We start from the raw sequence: 23,524 nt of genomic DNA on the forward strand, positions 1-23,524 counted from the left end.
TATACGGCCAAGTGATTCATCAAACATTCTCACCCCCTTTTTCTTGTTCGATAACACAGTTATTTTATAATCTGATTATTGGAATTTTACTTAAAGACCGCATTTACAAATTTCTTTGCAATACGACTTGAGAAGTACCTATCCTATGGAAATGCAGACTTTTGTTTTTCAACTAACAACCTTTCTTTCATATACCTAGTTGGTGAAATATTTGATGGGTTAATTTTCTGAAAATGTTGAGTTGTCAAAGTCGAAATTTGCACTAGGTAGGTATAGTGTATTTCAAAGAGTAATTCATAATTTTTTTTAACAACTATAAACTGGTTTGCATTTTTAATTAACTATAGGTACATCAAAACGTTTAAAAATAATATCCACCAAATAATTTGCAGTAAAAACAAAACAAGTATTCTATAGCTCACTCGAAAACACGAGTACCCATCACCACAGAACGCTAAGTTGAGTATAATATAGTGCTTTTAAAAAATCTCATGAATTTTAAAACGCGGTCTTTGATTATAGGTGTTTTCCAAAAATCAAAATTCGAATATACGTCGATAATTGAACGGAAAAAAAACGAAGGTGAGCACGCTTAGTCGCGAATCTCCCATAGTATATTTAAATTTAACGCCAGCGGCGGCGGCAACGGTAGGCAAAACGTTTCACAAAAATGAAACACTTATATTATATGCTAAAGATATACTCACTGCGTAAATCGTAATGATAATATCTTGTACGAGTTATTATGTTACCCTGTCGACCGCGTATTATATATCATACATAATATTTTGTATTATGTACACGCGCGTGTGTTACATTATCATTATAATTGCGACCGTTTCAATACACGTCGAACGCATAGGTATATAATATAGTAATTATAATTGACAAGTGCGTACAATATATTATACCGCGGTGTCCGGTATGTGTGCACACGCGTTCTTATATACCGCGTTTATGTTTACACTTAACACCACGTGAGCTCGCAATGATTTATGACCGACTCGCATACCCGTTTTAACTACATACATTATAGGTATTTATAATTTTAATTGACCGCGGTCGGACGTACGGAACGGACGTTCGGAGCGGCACCTGCGCACGTGTCCCCGAGGCTTAATGAAATCGTCAAAAAAGAGGAAGTCGTCCGCTAGGCCCGTTATGAAATCGTGTAAAGTATATTATAGAAATAAAAAATATCTAATACACATTGTATGGTATATATATATATATATATTACACGTAGTGTCGCTGTACAAACGATTCGTCTGTATTACGACGTTCTGGACTCGTATAGAGATTGGGAGAAAAGGAAATAAAGTACATATAATACGTGTTTTTTTTATATAAAACAATTAATATTTATTAAAAAAAAATATTCATAATTATTTACTATACACATAAAACGTGTGTTTTACATTATAAATACGCTACAATATTATGCACTATAAATATATAAAAAGAATACATATATATTATAATATTAACATTAAATAAACACGAAAAAGATCAAATAAAATATTGCACTTCGTTACAAAGACTATAGTAATGTCCTAAATCTAAAATACACAAAATAATATAATTAAAAAATATTTGGTTGCACTAAGGTGTATAATATTATGATTATACCTAATATATGCGCAGTGTTTCGTCCGACGAACGCGTTATTATAATTTATATAATAATATTATATTGTGGTTTGTTGGCAGGCGGCGGTATTTTTGATTCGAAAAATTATTGTGATGTACAGTAAAAAATCAAACAGTTCGTATGGGTCGAAACGTAGAAAAGTGAAGCAACGACGAGAATTATTACACGCATAACTCGAATATTACGTAGAAAGCAAATATTACAAGTACCTACAACAGCGCGTACGTGTTATTTTACTGAATCATATTATATATACATATACAAACATGTGGTTTTTTTTCTGAAAACTGGACTTTCACGATATATATGTAGGTACAGTGTAATAATAGTACATCGTGACACGCGTATAATTTCGTCTGTTGAAATGATGAATTACGCGATTTCGCATATATATATAACGAGTAAGGCGGATCGGAAAAGGACTCGTCCTGCTCCCGAAATAAAATCTCGTCCTTACGATCGGGTCGGGAAACGATGGCGGGGAGTACCGTACACACAATGACTATACATAATAAAATATAATAATTATACACACGATTAATACGAGCAAATAAGTCTAAAAAAAAAAAAATCTCTTTTTGGCAGGAAGACGGGAGAGGCGATAATAATTACATTACAATAATCGTCGTCGCGACTGCGATTACGCGTAATAGTTGTAGTCGGCGTACAGAGGTTGGCCCGCGGCGTTGTTGTTGCCGTCCGCCGGTTCGTATTTGAGCAGAGTGATCGGCGTGGGCGACGGCGCGGCAGGTCGGTCCGACGTGGAGTCGGCGGCCGACGCGGTCGCGTTGTCGGCCGGGAACAGGACGGGGCCCGACTTGGCGGGGTCTGGCGACGGCGTCGCGGACGGCGCCAGCGATTCCGCGTCGGAGGGCGTCGACGCCGACGTGTAGTAATAGTACTCAGGAGCGGCCGCTTCGGCTTCGGCCCTGCCTTGGACGTCGTCGCCGTAGTCGGCCGGCGAAGCGGCGGCGGCGTAATACTGAGGAGCGACGGCGGCGGCGGAGGCGGAGGCGGGAGAGGCGTAATACTTAGGAGCGGCTACGGAGGCGGAGGAGGCGGCCGATGCGTAGTATTTGGGAGTGGCCGTGGCCGCGGCCGAGTCCTGCAGCGGTCGGTTGGGGTACGCCATGTAGTTGACGGCGGCCGCGGTGGCCGTCGGCGAAGACTTGCCGTAGAAGCCGCGGTACAGGAACGGCGGCGGATACTTGGACGGCGGCGCCAGCTGTTTGTACGCCACGAACGACGGCTTGTGCTGTTGCTGTTGCTGCGGTTGCTGCAGGTACGCCTCCGCCACGGTCGCGGGTTGCTTGCTGTAAGCGGTCTGCTGTAGCAACACCGACGGCTGTCGTTGCTTCTGCTGCGACTGGTGTTTGGCCGGGTGGACGCTGTGGCCGCTCTTGGACACGACCGCGTTGAACCCGTTGTGGCTGTCGGCCGTGTAGTCGACCGTCCGTATGGAACCGTCCGGCTCCATCAGGCTGTACGAACCCTTGACCACGTCGCCCTCCCGGTGCTCCCATTGGCTCTTCAGGTCGCCCGTGTGCAAGTCCTTGACGCCGTAGTTGAAATGGTAGTTGGGCTCGCTCTGTGAACACGAAAAAAAAAAGCGATTTTCAAGGGGTTGTGCAGTGAAAGACTCGCAGATCGATAATGTTTGGAAATTTAAATAATATTATATTATGAACCGTCCGAACGACGAGATTTACCGCGGTAAACCTCCGCTCGCGTACTTTTTATATACATAAAAAAAAAACAAAGTGCGTAAGTCATTCGTTTGTGCAACAATACGCGAGGGCGATAACGTTAATATTTCAAGTGCGTATGATATTATATTATATTATACGACTCGGCGAGACGTTTTAAAACCACCGCCGCCCGCGCACGTTTCGTGTTATAAACTAATTGGGTATAATTTTGATCGAGCGGCATTTGTTTTTCATCTGTTTCGAAACTCGCGATCGGCCGAAGGACGTTGTGACGGCGCGTACGTGACGAAACAAAAAAAAAACGGACACGAAGTCCGGACCCGACGAGTGTCCTGCTGGTCCAATCGCGACGATTTTATGTCGAGTCCTAAACGCACTTGTGCTGCAGATGCGAATATACGACACGCGAGAAACACATAGTTAGGACCGCTTAACACCACTGGCAGACCTCGTAAACTCTCGAGACGAGTTCACGGCCCGTCTATATGAGAACGATTATTGTGCTCGACCCGACTCTGAAAATTTCACGGTTGCGAGATCGTGGTCGCGGTAAATATGATACCGCGATGATTACAACTCTTGAGATCTGTGCTATATATAAAAAAAACGTCAGTCCCGGAGCGTGCAGGTATACACTGGAGGTAAGTGCTCACCGCTCGGTCGGGTCTCCGTGCACAATATAATGTCGCGTATACGTACGATTCGCGTGCTTATTCGAAATTAGTAAAGTCGCAATGATCGCAAACTCAATCGGCGACGGCGGTGCGGTACACAAAAACAATGGGGCGCGACCATCGTCGCCGCTGCCTCGTCGAGACAAAAAAAAAATAATAATAATAATATACTTAAACTCGCGTGTGAGTGTGTATCACGATAATAAAATAACTACTTACGTAATATTCGTTCGGATCGTGAACGGAATGACCCGATCGCGCGGCTACGGCGGCCGACAACAGCAACAACGCCGGCAGACACGGTACGATGACCAGCATGATGACTATGTGGCGGGTGCGGGTGACTGACGAGGACGGCGTACGTAGTATTAGAGATGTTGAGACGGCGACGGCGGAGAGACGGCCTGCGAAAAACACACACGCGGACGACTTCCGTTTTAGACAGATAATATATTAACAAAATACGTATTGTGTAATAATAGGTATTATAATATCGTTTAATTATTTTTTATTATATCATTATCGCTTTACCCGCAACGCATAAATAATATTCATAAACGTATTATGTAAATAATGTGCAATTTATACACCTACTATGTATATATATATAGTACGACTCACGAGTATAGGTACAATAATAATATATTAGTCATTTACGGTCTGTTTGTTCGCGGACAGCTGACCGCCGCGGTGCCGCCGATAAGTTCGCGATTAAATAGGTATACGCGTACTGCATTAATATATTATACATTACACACACGCGTATAACACTACCATAGTAGTAGTAAATCCGTATATATATATATATGTACAATTATACACAATATATTATAACACGCCACTACATAATATAAGCGCAGAGTGCACGACGGAATATCGCGACCGTTTTATTTTGTCGCGAGTATATAAGTGGACGTCTCCGATCTTAAAAATATGCGTAACACGTTATATACCTATACAGCAAATTTGACTTCAACAGTTCTCGTTCAGCTTCGTTAGTTTTAATATTATAGCGCTAATTTTCCTGTTATTATTAAGCTCGAGGGTGACGAAAGTTTTTGCGGTTAATCGTGTATAAGAGTTTTTCGAAATTTTAATTTTGAAACGTGTTAGGTATAAGCGTTTCATATAAATCGTATAATACGTCGCGCTCATGACATGATTCGTAATTAAATTCGAATCGACAAAAAAAAACTAGCAAAAAACCAGACATTTGTCGTCACCTAAAGTTTAATAATAATAAGTAAATGCGCGCGTCTTCTCCAATGTTAAAACTAACGAAGCTAAAAACTAAAACTACTGAACGATGATTTGTTATGTAACGCGCGCTCGTTAGACAGAAACGGGACGCGTAGGTGTGTATTGCAGGCGAGACCATCTTTTTTTACAAAATATTATAGTGAATCGAATAGAGCTCTTTTATCAAGCTATTATAAGACGTTAAAAGCATTATAGATATTTTGATTTTTAAGCGAATTGTGAGTATAGAAAATATAAATATTTAAAAATGCTTCAAAATTTAAATATTGCGAAAAACCAACGTGCAAACACTCGACCTTCGGGCAATCAGGCTTAATAATAGGTCAATTCACTATATTATTAAATAACTAACAACACGAAATCAAAACTATTGAAATAACTAACACTATTTTTTTTTTTTTTTTGATATAGCTCGTAAGGGAGACGACACATTTTTGGATAAGATTTTGATAAACGCAAAACAAAAACAAACGTTTGTCAAACACGTCCATCGCGTAAGTACGATATATTATGCACCGTGTGCACGGCCGCGGTGGAAATGGCGAGCGCGTTATAATAATACTCGTCACGGTCGCGTTAGTAGTACAGGCACGTCCCTATCGGATAAGTTTATTGTAATATATTATATTATTATAATATTATGTACTCTCGGTGTATGCGTTTTTAACTATCGGAGTTTGTCACGCCGACGTGTCGTCGTCGATCCGAGACGATTTTTTTTTTTTAATCGTTCCATATATATACCGACTGTCCGACTATGAGAAATACACCAGAGCGCTGCAGCCGTCGTCGGTTTTTACTGCCAATAATTATTATGCACAAGAGATGTTGGTCACACGAATAAAAAATTAAGAACCAGCGTTTTATGGTTTGAACTTCGTAACGGATCGAACGATATCATTTTTACGATTCGTATATTATTCTAAAATAGAATGTACAAAGGCGACCATTGACTAGTAAAAAAAATTCTTATTTTTTATATCACCCGACAAATAAGTTAATTTTCTAATCGACTCGATAACTCGATAACCATTATAAAGTCAATATATCCAACAACTTGGCTGTTTAAAATTAATTCAACTTAAATAGGTATATACATATTGTACATATTTAAATATTATAAATTGTATTTTAACTATACGCGGACCTTTATACGCTTACTGTTAATAAAAATGTTTCAATTATATATATCTCATTTGTTTCGTGTATCGATTTTCAAAGAAATATATAGTACCGACATCTATAATTTGTACCAGTATTACGTTATACAAAGCATCACATAGTATAGTAGACATAAGCAAGTGCAGTACAATTTCTACCTGACCTCGGTTTTATTATTTTTTTTTCAATTAAAATCGATCGATTATTAAACTATACTTCTCAAAGAAAATGTAATATCAAACAAAATTGAAAGTACGATCCGTAAGAATTATTGTAAATACGCGTAAACGGTTTCATTTTACGTAAATAGTAGAATGTTATGTAAATCAGAAACTGTCATAAACACGAAATGTTCACTAGAATTTGACATCTCTCCGATGATAAATAAGTTTATAATGACTATCCAACGTGAATAAATGATCTTTTATCGTGTTTACCGTTACAAATCGATACGTTTCTAGCGGGAGGAAAATAATATATAATGACATATATAAACTGCCGCACATGATGGATGGATCGAGCATAATTATTATGTCCGTTGTATAGGTATATATTATTATTATTATTATTATTATCTAATTGAACCAACAAAAATGTATTCGTTGGCACATAAACACAAAATAACGAGATATCGATGACATCCGGAATAATTTCGTACGGTGTATATAGTGAAAGTGCTCCCTTCGTGAGTGTTTATAATATATTATATGTATAACAAGAGTGTCGAGAAAAATCCAAAATATCATTCTGAATATCATAATAATTGCAAGCTATAAATTCCGAGCCCATTATTTCAGTGTGAGATGACCACGCAAGACTTGTTGTTAACGACGACCATTGATGATTATTATAGATTAGCTGCAAACTAGCTTAGCTATGCTCGTGTAATATGTCTAATATAAGTACGATGCACTGCACTGAATGCAGAATCATCGCAACGATTTTAATCTAAATTTGTTTTGCTCTGGCTTTATTGTCGTATGAGGTGGTCGCAAAAAATCCTCATAGAAAATAAATTTATATTTAAAAAATAAAACATCAGAAAACCGAACAAGCGACTTATAAGGAGCTTAAATGATACCCACCCAAATGGTGCGATAGCCAACAGCCGAACAGTGAACGTATTATTATTATACGACCTTTATATTTTATATATAGTTTATAGGTAGGTACATAACACAGATATTACAGCCTATATGGTTGTGCCAATTGAACGTGTGATAAACGATTGCTATTCGGTGTGATCAATACGTTGTATATAATGCATAAAAGTACAATAAACACGCAATAGGTTAAAACAAAAAATTGTATTATCCCATTGTAATTATTGAAATTCTATACATAATACGTATATTAGATAATTATTATTATAGGGAAGAAGCCCTTTAGTATAAATCATACGATATTAGTATAGGTATTACCTTAAAATGTACTATATGTGTATACATTTTAACTGAATGCCACATCCATAATTCTCGCTGTTCCTAACTCAACTTGGGAAATCTAGATATTTCACTAAGACCAAAACCGGAGGACGACTTCAAAACGTTAATTTTTATAAAAAAAATTGATTTTCATGGCATAATTAAAACAAAGAAAATGTATTTATTTGTGTGAAATATTTAAATTCAAGGTGTAACTATTCATTAATAACCATAATATACTAACTGATTAAATTGTATTTGAGATCTATCAAAATAATAATATATAAATATATATAAATGTGTGTGTTTTTAATTTTAAATTTTAAATTTTCTAATCATTATCGTGATTAATATTAAATAATTCAATATTTTTAAGGTTTATTGATTTATAATATAAGTATATGATTATTAAATCGATCTGGTAAAAGAAAACTCGATTTTAAAACGGTTTGTAAAATAGACCTTATATCAACGAAAATCTCAATAAAAGCATTATAAAAAAAATACTATTTTATAAAGCAACCATAATTGTAACTATCAAAACTTATGTCACTTCTAATGTTCATCGTGAAAACTTTTTTATATAATTAACAGACTATTATGTTTATATTTTGATAAAAACCTAAAAGTTCGCCCTTGATTCAAAAATAAATATCAAAACAATAACTAGGTACCTATTGCACTTATGATCTCTTCAAATTAAAATAGGTAATAAAAATATTTTATATTAGTTAATCCATAAGTAACTATTTTATACTTCAAATCTAAATGATGTATGCATTCAATCGTACTTCCAAATAAAATTAAATAAAAAATAATATACTTTAAAAAGCTCCAGTGTTTATGAAAAAAATGTTAACGATTATCGAAAAATTATTTATAAAATACTTATTGTAATTTATAAGATATATATTATTTTAATTATAATTTAATGAGAAAAAATTTGAAAAAACTTTTTTTGAAACAGTATATACCTAAATACACCTATAAGTATAACAATAATGTGTTTTATATTATTTGTTATCAAAATAATATAATAATAAATATTTATGTGAATGGGTGCATTGTAAAAATAAATCCTTACCTTGATGTATGACGTGTGAAAAATTGTATAAAACGTATTGAATATGAAACTAATCACAGACTTAAGTAACTCGTAATGGATACGAAAACACACTGACGCTGAATCGGTTGCACTGGACGTTTTAAAATGCTTTAGACCAACGAGCTGGACTTGATATACTTCCGATTTCACTGTATAGTTTCTTCCCATCCCTCTCTTATTTTTCTTTCTCTACGCGTCTCTCTCTTTCGCTCAATCACTTTTTCTCTCTCGCACACCATTCAGACTCTAAGAAACGACTTTATAGTTTTATTTTATATTTGTTTTACGTATATTACAGTGTTATACACACCCCCCCACGCATCGGTATTATTATACAGCACATACCACGTGAATTCCCCAGTCAATTGTTTCAGCATTAGAATGTAATAGATAAACGATAATCTTATATTAAGGTGAAGCAATTTTTATTCTTAAAAAAATAATAATAATAATAACAACAATAATAATTTATAGCTGTGGCGGGACATAAGATAGACGTATTTTAATTACTATATTTACAAACGTCTAATAAAAAATAGGTTCTCATTTTATTTTTTATGTGCATATTGCGTTATATTATGGTAATAGTTTCCATACCCATTTAAATAAAAGTAAAATTGTTTTAATATATTTGCACCTTCCCAGTTTTCATAATGAATAGTTATTCGAATAAGGTATTATACTCGTAATATTTACTATTTAATATTTTAGTCATTTTATGAAAAACACTTCAAACCAAAGCGCAATATGTTCACAAAATTAATAATTAAATGTTATGCTACCTACAACCTACTTCATATAAATATTTTATAATCAATATATTATAATAATTAATTATAGCAATTAAGAAGCATCTATAATACTTGTGCATATAAAATAAAATGGAATTGTGTATATTATAACAATAATAATTATATTTGAATGACACAATAAATAAATAACACATAAAAAGTGTTATTTTAGTATAAACTTGTTCAACTATATATTATTGTTGTTATTTCAATTGATAATAATTAATAATATCGCACAGGAGATAATTACTAATTAACCAAAACAATTGTAAATACTAATTTTGCAAACGCTAAACGTACATATACAAAAATATGATTTATAATATGCAATTGTTTGCGGTCATTTGCTTATTAAATTTCAAATACCTAGCAACTATATGCCTTGCCATCTGTAGCCCATAAGCACAAAATATAAGCCAAAGCTCAAAAGTGTAAGAATAAAACATCTTATAAGCGTGAAAAAAATTAACTTTTTAACAATCCATAAACGAAAGTAAATTGTTTGTATCTTTCATTTAATTATTTGTAACTTAAAATAAAACTCTTACCCGATTTTCTTTAACTGTTTTGATAAAATAATGAATTTATGGGTGTGGATTATGGATTGTAAAATTGGATTTTCAACTTTTCAAGTGACAGTGGTGTTCTGGACAATTAAGTCCTTGGCTCGTCGAAGGTTACTCAGCATAGAGGTGTGGTGGATATTTGCTGCCATTTTCAATAAAATTATTTAACTATACCTATCGAAAATTCCACTATATGTAAATTTAAACTGTACAATTTATAATGTAAATATTGTATAATATAGTAAAATTATCTTAAATGACTATTATAACCATCTTTGTAATTTTTTACGATAAAACAATATGCAATAAAATTTAATTTTAACTGAATTGGAACACGATTGTTTTTTAATACATAAATAGGTATACACTATATTTGAAAACTAAAATGAACGTTAAATTTTAAATTAAAACTTGTATAGTGCAACAAGTATAATTTTGTATTATATAATAAAATTCATTTTTACCTTTTTGTCCAATTATTAAAGTTCAAAACTGCAAATGAAACTTGTACTTTTGGGTTATCGAAAAAATTGACGATTTTCGTTATCGTCGATTTGGTCGAAGTGTCGAACTGCATTTATCACAATATTTTGTACGATTAAAATAATTATTACATTATTCAATACAATATAATATTAATCATTATTCGTTAGTCGTTACTTACCTACACAACACAGATAATAATTAAAGTAAAAATAATAGGTATAAATACTCTTGTGTTATGTACCAATATAATATATTATACTAAACGTTATAGTCGTTACGATTCATCGTGTCTACTGTCGAATAAAAGATAAAATCTACACACAGTTAACAGTTCGATTTGTACATTATACCAAATTTATGTACAGTTTTACGTTGCAATAAAACGTCGAAACTTGTATAAAGTCAATAAAATATATTTATTGGACCATTAGCGAATATGGTTATTTTTTTCGATGTTTAGTTAATCATTCAAGCGAATCGAGATTTGATAAGAGTATAATTTTCGCGCGTAATACAAAATATATAGGTACATAATTAGTGATCGTACCCGGAGGAAATAATTGCAGTGTTATAGTCCACAGACAAAATTTCGGATTAAAATATTCGATAAGCAATGATTTGAAACATTTCTTATGTAAACTAATTATTATTATTACCGCACTCGATATGTACATTTTCAACTTCCTTCTGATTTGCTTCTGATTGTCAAACGTTGAATAGAAAAACGCTCAAATATCGGTCACGAAGCTTGCTATAACAAAGGCAAGCGGACAAAACGAACCTATATACATAATATAAACATGTACAATAATATTATGCGGAATTGTCGTGTACGTGTACTCGTATGTAATAAAATATAGAACGTTTACAGTAAACAAATAAAAAAATATATATATATTAATCATACATCATTATCTATTTGTCGACTTGTCTATATATTATTCTACATGCAGACATACGTATAATAATAGATGTATATATAATATTATATATTACCTATTGGTTTAGAAAGACCCCTGAAGGAAGTTTGACTCTTTAGTTATTTATACATTCCAACTCAAAAACATAACATCCAATGATATCTTATACGTGTAAGTACCTGTAAAATATGTTACAAACATTTTATAAAAAATATATATATATTTTTTTTTTTTAATTAAAAACTCAACCACCTTTTAAATCGATGATTATAAATAAAAGCTATAAGCATATCTAAATTTTTAATTAATAATATTTATTAAGATTAGATTTTATAAATATTTCATAACGATAATAGGATAAATTATGATATAAATATATAGGTAATATTTAAAACTAAAGTTAGGTAAGGCCATTAATGATTTTACAATTATATATATTATTTTTAAGTAATCCTATTGCATTCTTAGATAGAAATCCGTTTCATTATGTCTAAACTTAATCAAAATACCAACTTTGTATATTTTCCAATTTTTATTTCTAAGTGAAAATATTGATATTTTTCTATTTTAAGCACATATTTAACGGATTTAAGTACAATATTTAAAAAAAAATGTAATTTTACATTTTATTAACTTATTTAAGGTCTAAATTTATCAGCAAATATAACTCAACTTTAATCATACGGACAATTTCATTAAAAATAATATCAATAGTTAGTAATATAAAAGATAGAACTAATAAATTTTTTTCTATTATTCTATATATTGTGTATATTTCGTGGTTTCTATCCATATTTCTATATATTTTAATGCATAAGCATCCTAACCCTATTTACAATACTTAATGTACACGAGGTAAGTTAGGTTTCGTAATATGACTTGATTAATATAAGTATATGTATTAGAGTTTAGACGAAGGTACCTATTGACTAAGTAAAAATACAAGCCAATCTTCAATTTACAAAAAATTTTTCCGTAACCATCTTCTAAATTTATAATTCATCAAAACAATTGCATATGTCATACAAATGAAAATATTTAGAATTAAAGTAAAAGTAAATAATGTTATTATCACGGTTATCTACTAGTACTAGAGTAGATAACCGTAGTTATTACGATAATTATTTAATCATATTTTATAACATATATGAGGTAAAATTATATACATAAGAGAATACGTACGTATATAATACTCTATATACTGACTACTGAGTAATGTAAGCGATGAGATAGATTTTAAGAAAATTCATAATTTTTATTACGAAGATTTAAAAAAAAAAACGTGTGCCATAACAGCTTGAGATCATACTTAATACACTTAATGAATTTGATATAAATGTGGTAATTACAACTAATTAATTATGTATGTCTACGATAACTCGACAAATAACATTGTTTCCAGTTATTTTACTCATAGTTTTTTTCACATACATGCATCATCAGTGAAACTGTGAAAGTCGTCCGAAGTAAAAAATAATATATTTTTAATTTTTAATCTTATATTTTTTCTACGTTATAAATTATATTTTATTATACATTTATATTATATGATGTCCGCGGTAAAAGTATTGTTTGTAAGAGGTTTTATAATCTTTTTTTCTACCAACAAATTAGGTACCTACCTACCTACTAAAAATCACACTTTTTCAGATTTCATTACCTATTGCAATAGTCGTAAATTAACCGACTCGTTCAGTCAATAGTCTTAATAACCGTTAACCGGTTGTTGGATAGAAATAGAGGATTTTCATCATTTAGACCAGTTTGCGCGTAACGGCTCATTCGCGAAATTTAATTATCTCAAAATGCGACGCAAGTGTTTAACGGATACAAAACGCACCGTATAAGTATAATATTATATAGATACGATGCGTATGTTTAAACAATATTATTTAGACGCATGGCCAAAGGGAATCGGGAAGAAACTTTCTTCGACATTCGTACCTATATAATAATAATAATATATGTTTCTATTTATTTATAATATTATATACCTCTACACGTAAATACGTAATATTATAATACGCATTATTATGTTATACAGGCACTACAGAAGTACATATTAAATACGTACTGCAGCCTACTAAACTATTATAGTTATTAGATATATCTCTATCAGCATTTTGCGTTTGTTTAATTTATTCGCATATAGATGCAAATAAGTAATAACAAATAGGTAATGCAGAAATAATAAGAATAGGTGTTTATTATGTATTATTGTTATACATTTTTCGTTACCTATATTATAATAATAACGTAGACGGTTTCGGTTAAAACTTTAACGGTATAATAATAATGATAATGATAATGTTGAAGATAATGATAATAATAAAAATAATATACGCACACGCGCGTGCAATTTCGAAAATCGTCGAAGACTTTTTCCCGACTGCCTTATATATGTTGATTTAAATAAAACGATAATGTTAATCGCAAACGTAATCGCGTAGAGCGTTTCTCTAAACTATTCAACGGACTTGTGCGCAAATATGAGATGTGCCTACCTATATACACCTAACTATAATCTGCTAATCTCTCGTAGTCGTATACGCATAATTTTATGGACATAATATATGTATATCGTGTATTGTGTACAACGTGATAATTCACAATTGACTGACCACACCAAATATGTGCTTATGAAAAAAAAACATGCACCTATTGCACCTACATACGTAAAACATAGATTGAAATATTTTCTTGTGCTACTTATCAACTGGCTATTACATTTTTATAAAAAATCTAAATTTTTTATTTTCAAACAGAGGGTAAACTAGATACCTAATAGATGCGTATTTTTTTAAATTCATTATAACATTATTCAACACCAACTCGTTAGAAAATACGTTAAGAAAAATAATCTATTTCTAATTATCAATTTAACCTTAATTCATAATATTATACCAATTAATCCTTAAAAAGTTAAATTGATAAAAAATTAGTTTTAAAATAATAGTATAGGTAGGTATGTAACTAGATGATGGGCTCAAATGTTTTCCATACAATACAATAAACACATAATATAGCTTAACTATTATTATTAGTTAATTTTATTGTCATGCTTTACCTATTATATAATTAATGACATTACCGGAAAATAGTATAATATGTACATACATTACGAGTTTTGACGCGTAAGTCCAAAGATAGCGTTATAATAATTACAACAAAATATACTGCTATAGTGCCATGTGCCAGTATAATTATGTATTGGTTTGGTATATATGTATACGTGTGTTTTTCTTTTTATATAATTCACGTTCACTCTCGTCCAAGTAGAACGAAATGATGGAATGTATCCAAATTATTACGGGACACGTACATAATAGATGACCAACTGATGTATCTAGCGTGCAAAATAAATATGTTGTTATTATACAAACTTAAGGATCCTGCTACTGTATTCACCTAACTATATTGCTCTATTACTATATACGATAAACCCCTCTACCTCCGATATTAGATATACCTATAGACTATATTATACTATTACTCAGTAAAAGAATTCGTTTTATCCATTTTTTGTCTGCAGACGACAGTGAATACAATATTGAGACTTTTCTCCAATAACGTTAATAATAAAAACAAACTATCTACATAGTACAATATACTAGCATATACAAGCATACACAGCATATTATGGTATTGTAAAAGGCTATAAATTAACACACCACGGTACATTGTATGTATCAAAAACCGTGATAAGTAATAACTAATAACAAATGTGTTGGTAAATGGTAATAATAAATTAACATATTTGACAACACTTTTCTCTTTTTTTTTACTAATGCTCGGAGAATTTGAGAAATTCAAAAAACCACTTTTTGACATCTCTATTTTGGAGTACCTACTTTCCTTCATAAAAATTGTTCACAAAAACTTAATTTAAAAATTAACATCGTTAAGTAATCTAATACGAAGAAAAGATTCTTCGTTCAAAATCCATAAAATATAGGTAAATGTATATTCTACAAGCAATAAGCATGTATGTAATATTAATGATACCTATACAGTTATACTCATAATAATATGTTATAACATTTTAATGTTATTCCCATGTTATATAACATGATCATAACACTCTATTCTTTGAAAATGTAAAAATTCGGATTCATTAATAGTATCTTAGTATGTTTACAATTCACGAGTAATAATTATTATGTCCTAAATTATATTTAGTGTAATCAGACGTACGTAAGCTTTAACAACCTTATTGAACTATAGGTACACATATCACATATATATACATAATATATATATATATAGATTATGTATTAATAAATTACATTTTTAAAATTTTTTTTTAATTATATCTACTCACATATTGCGGTGGTGGCGTAGCATACACAACGAATAATCGAGTCGGCCGTCAATGAGCTTTTTTATGGATGTTTTTGGTAATGGCTAATGGATAATAAAATATATTTTATAAACTTGCACGAACAACACAACTTTTATCCATTGATTAGTAATTTTTTTGATATTTTTGAAAAACTCACTTAAATATTGAGGAACTTTGATGGGAGGAAGGGCAGTTGACTTTATTTACCAATTTTCAAAAACACCTTGTTAGATATTAGAGCTGTTTTGCTTATTTTTGATAAACACATCACTTACCTATGACTATATAATATATTAACACAACAATTTAAAAAAAAATCAGGCTTTTTTATGTTATTGATTCAATATATATAATATATAAAAATAATAAAAAACTAAAATATTCAAAAATATTAATATATTATACCTAGGAACTTCCAGATATTTACTTTTAAGTATAAATATTTCCTATTATTACAAAATAGTAATATTTTTTATTTTTATAATTACAGAACAATAATAGTTATTTATTTATGTTTTGTATACGTTAACGTTAATTTATATGTAGGTATCTATTGAATTTCAAAATATAATTTTTGGACTCTTTTAACCTAATATTTTACCCTAGACGTAACAATCAATTTCCATTATTTTATAAAATATTTAGTTTATTCAATTTTCGCAAAGTATTTTATACATTCACTTTAACATTTAATCTATAATTTTTAAAATGTTTTAAAATAATATTATAATTATAATATATAATATATATATATATATATTATATTATTATATATTATAATATATTATAATTATATTATTATTATAATATTATTTTAATTATATACATTTTTCTAATATTCCGATTTATAAATTCTTTATTTAAAAAAGATTTAAAGTTTTCAATTTGGGTTAAGAATATATAGTTTGAATGAGTTACGCATCACATTTTAAACTAAGCGAATATAAATGTATTTATTTGTATTTAATGGCTAGTTTTAGATTTTGACCTTAACTAGTTTTTAATAAATTACAACTTACTTAAAAGTATTTATTTTTATGATTAAAAAATATTTTCGCTTTTAAATATAAGCTTATACCTAATATACCAATTATAAAGTAATGCACAAAAACTTACATAATAATTCCAAATAGATAGAAAATTTGATAAATATTTGAAGCTATTGAGTCAATGTGTTTTAAAGGCTAAGGCTACTCAAAATGTAATAAAAATAAATTAGCTATAGAAATTTATTAAGCTTTTTTTGATCGCTTAAAAATAAAATATTAATATAACAATTTAATTTTAAATGTAATTTCTTACCTTTTATAAGCAAAACTATTACCATATACTAAATGTTATTGAAAAAATATATATTACTTATTTGCTAAAATATACTATTATTATTATTAAAATTATTACAATACTCAACAGTAGCGTACGCAGAATTCGTTTGTTGAGTATTACTCAATATTCATGTATGTAGACATTTATAAGCTATTTAAAATAATAATTAATTAATAATAATTTCTGTCTTTAAATCCACTGCAATTCATCTAAATATATTACTAATTATAAGTTATAACATACCTATATCCCCTCCCATTGAAAATTCCTGAGAATGCCACTGTAAATTTTAAATAAAAATAAAATCCTCACTGAAGTGTTATTAATTTATATTAAATACGTAAGTGTTTAAAACAACTTTGTAAAAATAATTTCAAAAAGTATTTTATACTTTCACTGTAAAATACCTAAAATTAGTGTTCCGTTAGCCGTTAGGTAAATATTATAATAATTATATCACGAACCTCTGGTGCCTTTAGATGTTGTGAAAACGTGAACACTAAATACATATTTTTAAATTTATTCGGGTAATACACCTAAATAAGTCTTTAACAAAAATATTGGACTATAGTAGTCTTATTAGTATAACTATTAAACAAAAACGTAAAAATTGTATGTATCTATCTTAAACTATTATTTATTATATATTACATTATTACCTATATGGCTGTATGGGCTATGGTGATATCAGTGCCACAGTGGAGAAAACCAAGGGATACTAGGGAGTATTTTCGGCGTTGTAAATGATAAGCTATGTTAAAAAAACTTTTAACACTCCTCGTAAGTCGTATTTATGCAAAAGAATATTTAGTAAGTATGTGTTTTAGATATTTATCTAAAAAATATGTTATATATGGTTTTATTTCATATACTTGATAGTATATTGTTATTAAGATTGGTTACTACATGGGTGAGTGTAGTAACTCCTCTCCTCCTAAAGTTATATTTAAATATAAAATTATAACGCCCCAAAGAAAAATCCTGATTACGCGCCTGTGTATAACACTATAATATTAATATTACCTGTATTATTATATCTAGTCGTGCTGCAGTACTGCACAATTTCCGAACCACCTATATATTATGTAGATACATGCTAAAGAACAAATCTTTATTTTTATCTACAAGGTTAGGTTAATTGATACGAAAGTTGAAATTTGTTGTAACACTTTAACCTATGTAATATGTATCAAATACAATATGTATATATACTTAATGAAAAAACTTGTATCATAGGTAAAACTTCAACGCCTCGTTAAATTAGTTACCTATAGCAGACAGACAGCCGTTGGATTAATTTTCTATTAATTTAAAACATGGTACCGTTACCCCGGTATCAGATCGCACTGGACTCTGTTTTCAAAATTTTTTTGTATCACACACGAAACGACTTTGAGTAAGTACTCTGAAATGTACCTGTTAATTGCTAGCAGTATCCTATCAATGTACAAAGGATCATTATTCATCATAAGGAGTTCTCAAAACGACATATATTTCAGGTAGGTACTTTATGAACACGTGAAGTATACTGGTACGGAGTAAAAGCTCCTCCTCTTGCACCAATGCTAATCCGGACCTAAGTCAAAATCGGCATGCTTCCACCCAATCGTTCTGATCAGAGGGCACCACGTCTACTGAGTGCGGGTCCGAAATTGTAAGTCCTCCCGATTAATAATAATAATAATTGTTGATAATTTTAACGGCCAATGAGAAGCCGAGAAACTGAGCGATTGACGGGATTCGTCGAGAGAGATATGCGTCACTAAAAAACAATAATGTTATCTTACCGTGTTACATAAGCATTGTTCTGTGATATAAGCAACAAAAAACAACATAATATTATGATTTATGGTACGATCGGAAAGATTCTGATTTGAGTCTACGCAGCAGCTATTAACTTGCTTTATTGTTCGTTACTCGTATTATCATAGTATAATTATTTTGTACTCAACGCTACATCACGCACGAAAGAATCTGACTGTTAAAAAGTCCGATTTTATCTTGTTGTATACGTCATAATAGGACACACCTTACATACCTTCCTTTTTTTTATCACGGTATGAGCCTCAGATAAAGTATACATATATATATATTGGGTTTTAGTGATAACAACGGTCAACGGTAAACAAGAACGAGATAAAAATGGACAGCAACAGCTGCTACAGTTGCAATCTGCCATCGCATTCAAATTTAAGTGTAATTACTTAAATAAGGAAGTATAATCACGTTGGCGCAGTATTCTAGCGAAATTATTATTCGTCTGAAGCTTCTTATTAAATGTTGGAGTTGGACAACGGTTGTACGCCGCCAAAATGGAAACGGCCGGAAGACGTGATGAAGATGCATCGAATGAAGATGAAAAAACGTGCATTGCAAGCCAGATTTATCAAATCCATGGACACGGCCACTCCAGGAGAGGTATCGACTGGCAGGTCAGCAATTTCACAGAGATCACCAGCTAAAAATCCTTTCAGGTAAGATTAGATCTATAGTAGTTATTGTCAAGATTACAACTATAATTATAATACCATTATGTACCTTACACACATTTTGTTTTTTGTAGACGTAAGACACCTGTCAAGAACAAGAAGCAAGTAGATGCACGAGAGACTTTGAAAAGAGCTAGGGTTGAATATGATGACGACAATGCTTGCACATCAAATCTGTCCAAGCTGATACGAGACTGTGAATCCATTCCATCTGTAACCAGCTATTCGCAGTTCCCTGCTCTTGATGAAAGTGTCATCTCATTTGTAGATGTTCTTCGTAAAGTTAATCCTGTGACAGTTGTTGAAGATGTATAGAATATGATCAAAATATATTAATAAGTGTTAATAATAACTGAATCTCACTCGCACTATTCATTTTAGGATGTTGAAGTGATCAAAGGTGAAGAGCAATTACCAATTGATTGGACTTTAAGAACAAAAGTACGTTTTTTATCTCCAAACCCATTTCCATGGAGCCAAAAAATTAAAACATGCGAAGAAGCATCAGCTACAACTGGGTAAGTTTTTTTTTTGATAGTTTGTGATGTCAAAATTCTTATTTTTATGCATTTAGGTTTGTAAGATGTCTTGACACTGAGAACGTTGAAAACTCATTAGATACTAGTCCTAATAGTCGATTCCATCAATGCTGTATGGCTTGGCAACATCCATCCTTACCTTGGGTTGATCTCATTCACAGAGGTCCTCGTGTTGCAATTAAGGATTCAGCCAGTTCTGTACCCTCCGTTAATGCAAATCCATTTTTTAGAGAGTCCCTGTTTACTCACTGGATTGATAGTTTCCGATCTTTATTTCAGGTAATATTTATTTAAATTCAACAAATGCGTACATAAATTTTAATATATTAGTCAACATTATATTTACTTATCAAACCCAACTATAAAATGTGTTAAATTTTTTTTCCTGGTATTCACTTAAATTAAGTAATTCATACCAGTGTTAGTAGCATGACAACAAATACTATAGAATAAAGATAATTTCTATAGTTGTAGTTTGTTGGAAAAAAATTAATCATTACTATGTAAATAACTTTAAACTTTAATAAACAAAAATAATTGAATACAATATAAATTAAATGTGAAACTATAATAAATCCATGATAAATAATATTCAATCTAATTATTTTTAATGTGTTTATTCTTTTTCTTCATTTTTTCAGCCTTTAAGACTATACTCACCAATATATTATGTTATGCCATTTTTCCTATCCATTACTAAGACTTGCTATTCTACATCACATCTTTCATAATCCAATAATCTAAGTTGCCCTATTCATCTTATCTTCTTCTGGAAAATATCTTTGTTTAGTGCTTGTATTAATAACAGTTTTTTATTAGCTTGTTCGAGCTAACCAATGTCCATACTTCTATGTTCTGGCCAATGCATTTACATGTACTTTTCGAGCATCAAGCATTGGTGGTTATGAAGAGCTGAATGCAATGATATATCCAACAACCCAAGGACTTCGAGATATTCTTAAACGTGAAGGTATATCTCATTTGTTTTCTATTCTTACCATAGTACATTATAATACTATATTATAAATGAGTTAAATACTCATAGAGTTTAATGATAAATTCATACTTATTATCCAATTATTCAACAGATATAGACTTCACAATGCCATTACTTGAAGAGAATGAACACAGCAGTGAAATCTTTACTAAAAAAACATCAGAAGACGCCAAAATTGGAGAGGATGAAGAACCTGAACGTTGGTTGGAAACTATGGGCGCTGAAAAATCTGAAATTAAACGCTTGCAAAGTTCGCAGGTACTTTTACAGGATTGCATTAATAGCGTAGATTTTATAAATATATTTTAAAACATATTTCTAGAATGAACTAATTTCAAGTCGTCAACGAAAAATTGATAGTACTAAAGAGTCTTTAGTGGTTGTGACTGGTGTTGAAGCACAAGCTCTATTTAATTGGCTAATAAATTGTCGATCAACGGTATCAAATACAGGACCTCATGCAGGTATACCACCTACACTTCTAGCGCCAGTAGCTTTTACTGGAGCTACTTTAACACCACTCAAAGTAAGAATTCCATTATTATTATATTATGATTCATTTAAAAATAAAATTTGCTTCAAAATAGTATTTAATTATATAGTGGCGGATTTCAAGATTTTTAGCCAACCCGCTGTATGTATAATGCTTGTATATAAATAAATACAATTTTTATTGAATATTTTAGGTGAGACAAAGTACAGTAAAAGTGGATGGTCAAAGCTACAACTCGATAGAAGTAAAAGGACCTGTACTGCCAGATGCAGTCTACAATTTTTGTGATTTATTATCAAGTTCTTTAAAGAAATTTACTGCTACATTTGCCAATTTAGAGAGCACTAAACCCTTTACGTTAGCTTCAGAGTCAAAAAAAGGTAAAAATTGCTAATAAACTCAAAACTACATAAACTGGAACTAATATTATTTTTTCATTTCTATTAGAATTTTGTAATAGTCAGAAATCTGAAGACAAAGCTATACATTTATTTGGTCAACAGAACCTTAGTGACTGTGGTCTAAGAGACTCGGTTCTAAAAAAATTCTGTGCTGCAACCACCAAAGCTTTTGACAGTGTAAAATACACTAAAGACGATGGATATTTCATCTCATAAGAAATTTTATTTACAAAACTTTTATAAATTGAAAATTACTTGAATTTATATGCATATTTTTATTATTTTAAAATATTAGGGCATTATTTGTTTTTAAATAATGACCCTATAGTATTTATACTTAAACAAATTATTATTTATTAAAATTGAATTTTATAAACCATTATTGACTGTATAATATTTGTTTAAAATGTATATTTTTATTTTCATATCCATTAATTGCGTGTTATTTATTTACTTTTTATTTTAAACAAACCAATTCATAATTGTTTTGAGTGTCTTGCACACAACAATGGCAGTTCTAACTCCTAACTTCCAAGCTCCCTTTGATCAGTAATCAGAAATATTTATAGTTTATAATAAAACAATTGACTATTAGAATTAATATGAATTTTATATTTACGTACAAAGTCAAATAATCTTAAGATAAGTCTCATAGTCATTTGAAATCTTTTTATAAAAAATATTCCTTAAAAAAGACATGATATGAAAGTTTCTTGTTACAATTTCAAATCAAGAAACCGATAACATAATAATGGTGTACCTACCTATAGGTTATATTCAACAAAAATAAAAATGTTTCTTATATAGAATGTATATATTATTATCATGTTTTTCATGTATGGGTGGAGAGACAGAATTAATAGGTTTAATTCCTCAAGTATTAATTATTAAAATAAATATTCAGTAAAAACAATTCTACACTTAATGAGTTAATAATATTAAATAACAATCATATAACAATATTATACTGTTCAATATATGAGTAGTTGATACATACATGATATGTGTGTAACTAAGAGTAAAACAACTTTAAATGGAAAATACAATTGATTTTTATGAAATTCAATTTTATGACACATAGTCAAGATGTCTGTTTAGAAGTACAAAATATTTTATTAAAAATCGAGTATTCATACTCCGTCAACTTTAACATTCAACGACATTGTTTTTTAGACATTTAATTAAATAAGT

General features: G+C 30.7%; 2 protein-coding genes across 3 annotated transcripts; one reads left to right on the top strand and one right to left on the bottom strand.

Annotated features, from left to right (window-relative positions):
- Positions 1–1,353: 1,353 nt before the first annotated feature.
- Positions 1,354–10,514, bottom strand: LOC126551347 (cuticle protein-like). Of its 2 annotated transcripts, none has more exons than XM_050204439.1 (3): positions 10,323–10,514; positions 4,253–4,437; positions 1,354–3,238 (listed from the first exon to the last, which is right to left on the bottom strand). In XM_050204439.1, the coding sequence occupies exons 2-3, from the start codon at positions 4,349–4,351 to the stop codon at positions 2,291–2,293; spliced, it is 1,047 nt and encodes a 348-aa protein (XP_050060396.1). In that variant the 5' UTR covers positions 4,352–4,437; positions 10,323–10,514; the 3' UTR covers positions 1,354–2,290. The 2 variants fall into 2 exon arrangements, with proteins under 2 accessions (XP_050060396.1, XP_050060395.1); XM_050204438.1 differs by lacking the exon at positions 10,323–10,514 and adding an exon at positions 8,963–9,121.
- Positions 10,515–19,286: 8,772 nt separating this feature from the next.
- On the top strand, positions 19,287–22,768 carry LOC114120889 (protein downstream neighbor of son homolog). The gene is made up of 9 exons (XM_027982971.2): positions 19,287–19,888; positions 19,978–20,212; positions 20,285–20,421; positions 20,478–20,721; positions 21,262–21,412; positions 21,531–21,697; positions 21,762–21,965; positions 22,126–22,312; positions 22,380–22,768. The coding sequence occupies exons 1-9, from the start codon at positions 19,692–19,694 to the stop codon at positions 22,547–22,549; spliced, it is 1,692 nt and encodes a 563-aa protein (XP_027838772.2). The 5' UTR covers positions 19,287–19,691; the 3' UTR covers positions 22,550–22,768.
- Positions 22,769–23,524: the final 756 nt, after the last annotated feature.

The sequence above is a fragment of the Aphis gossypii genome, chromosome 3 (genome assembly GCF_020184175.1).
Source record: "Aphis gossypii isolate Hap1 chromosome 3, ASM2018417v2, whole genome shotgun sequence".
Lineage (NCBI taxonomy): Eukaryota > Metazoa > Arthropoda > Insecta > Hemiptera > Aphididae > Aphis > Aphis gossypii.

Excerpts from the sequence above, each read along its gene's own strand:
- LOC126551347 (XM_050204439.1), bottom strand. The coding sequence starts at position 4,351 with ATGCTGGTCATCGTACCGTGTCTGCCGGCGTTGTTGCTGTTGTCGGCC. Across the intron at positions 3,239-4,252 it reads ACGATCCGAACGAATATTAC|AGCGAGCCCAACTACCATTT; the intron begins GTAAGTAGTTAT and ends TCGTGTTCACAG.
- LOC114120889 (XM_027982971.2), top strand. The coding sequence starts at position 19,692 with ATGTTGGAGTTGGACAACGGTTGTACGCCGCCAAAATGGAAACGGCCG. Across the intron at positions 21,966-22,125 it reads CTACTTTAACACCACTCAAA|GTGAGACAAAGTACAGTAAA; the intron begins GTAAGAATTCCA and ends TGAATATTTTAG. Across the intron at positions 22,313-22,379 it reads AGCTTCAGAGTCAAAAAAAG|AATTTTGTAATAGTCAGAAA; the intron begins GTAAAAATTGCT and ends CATTTCTATTAG.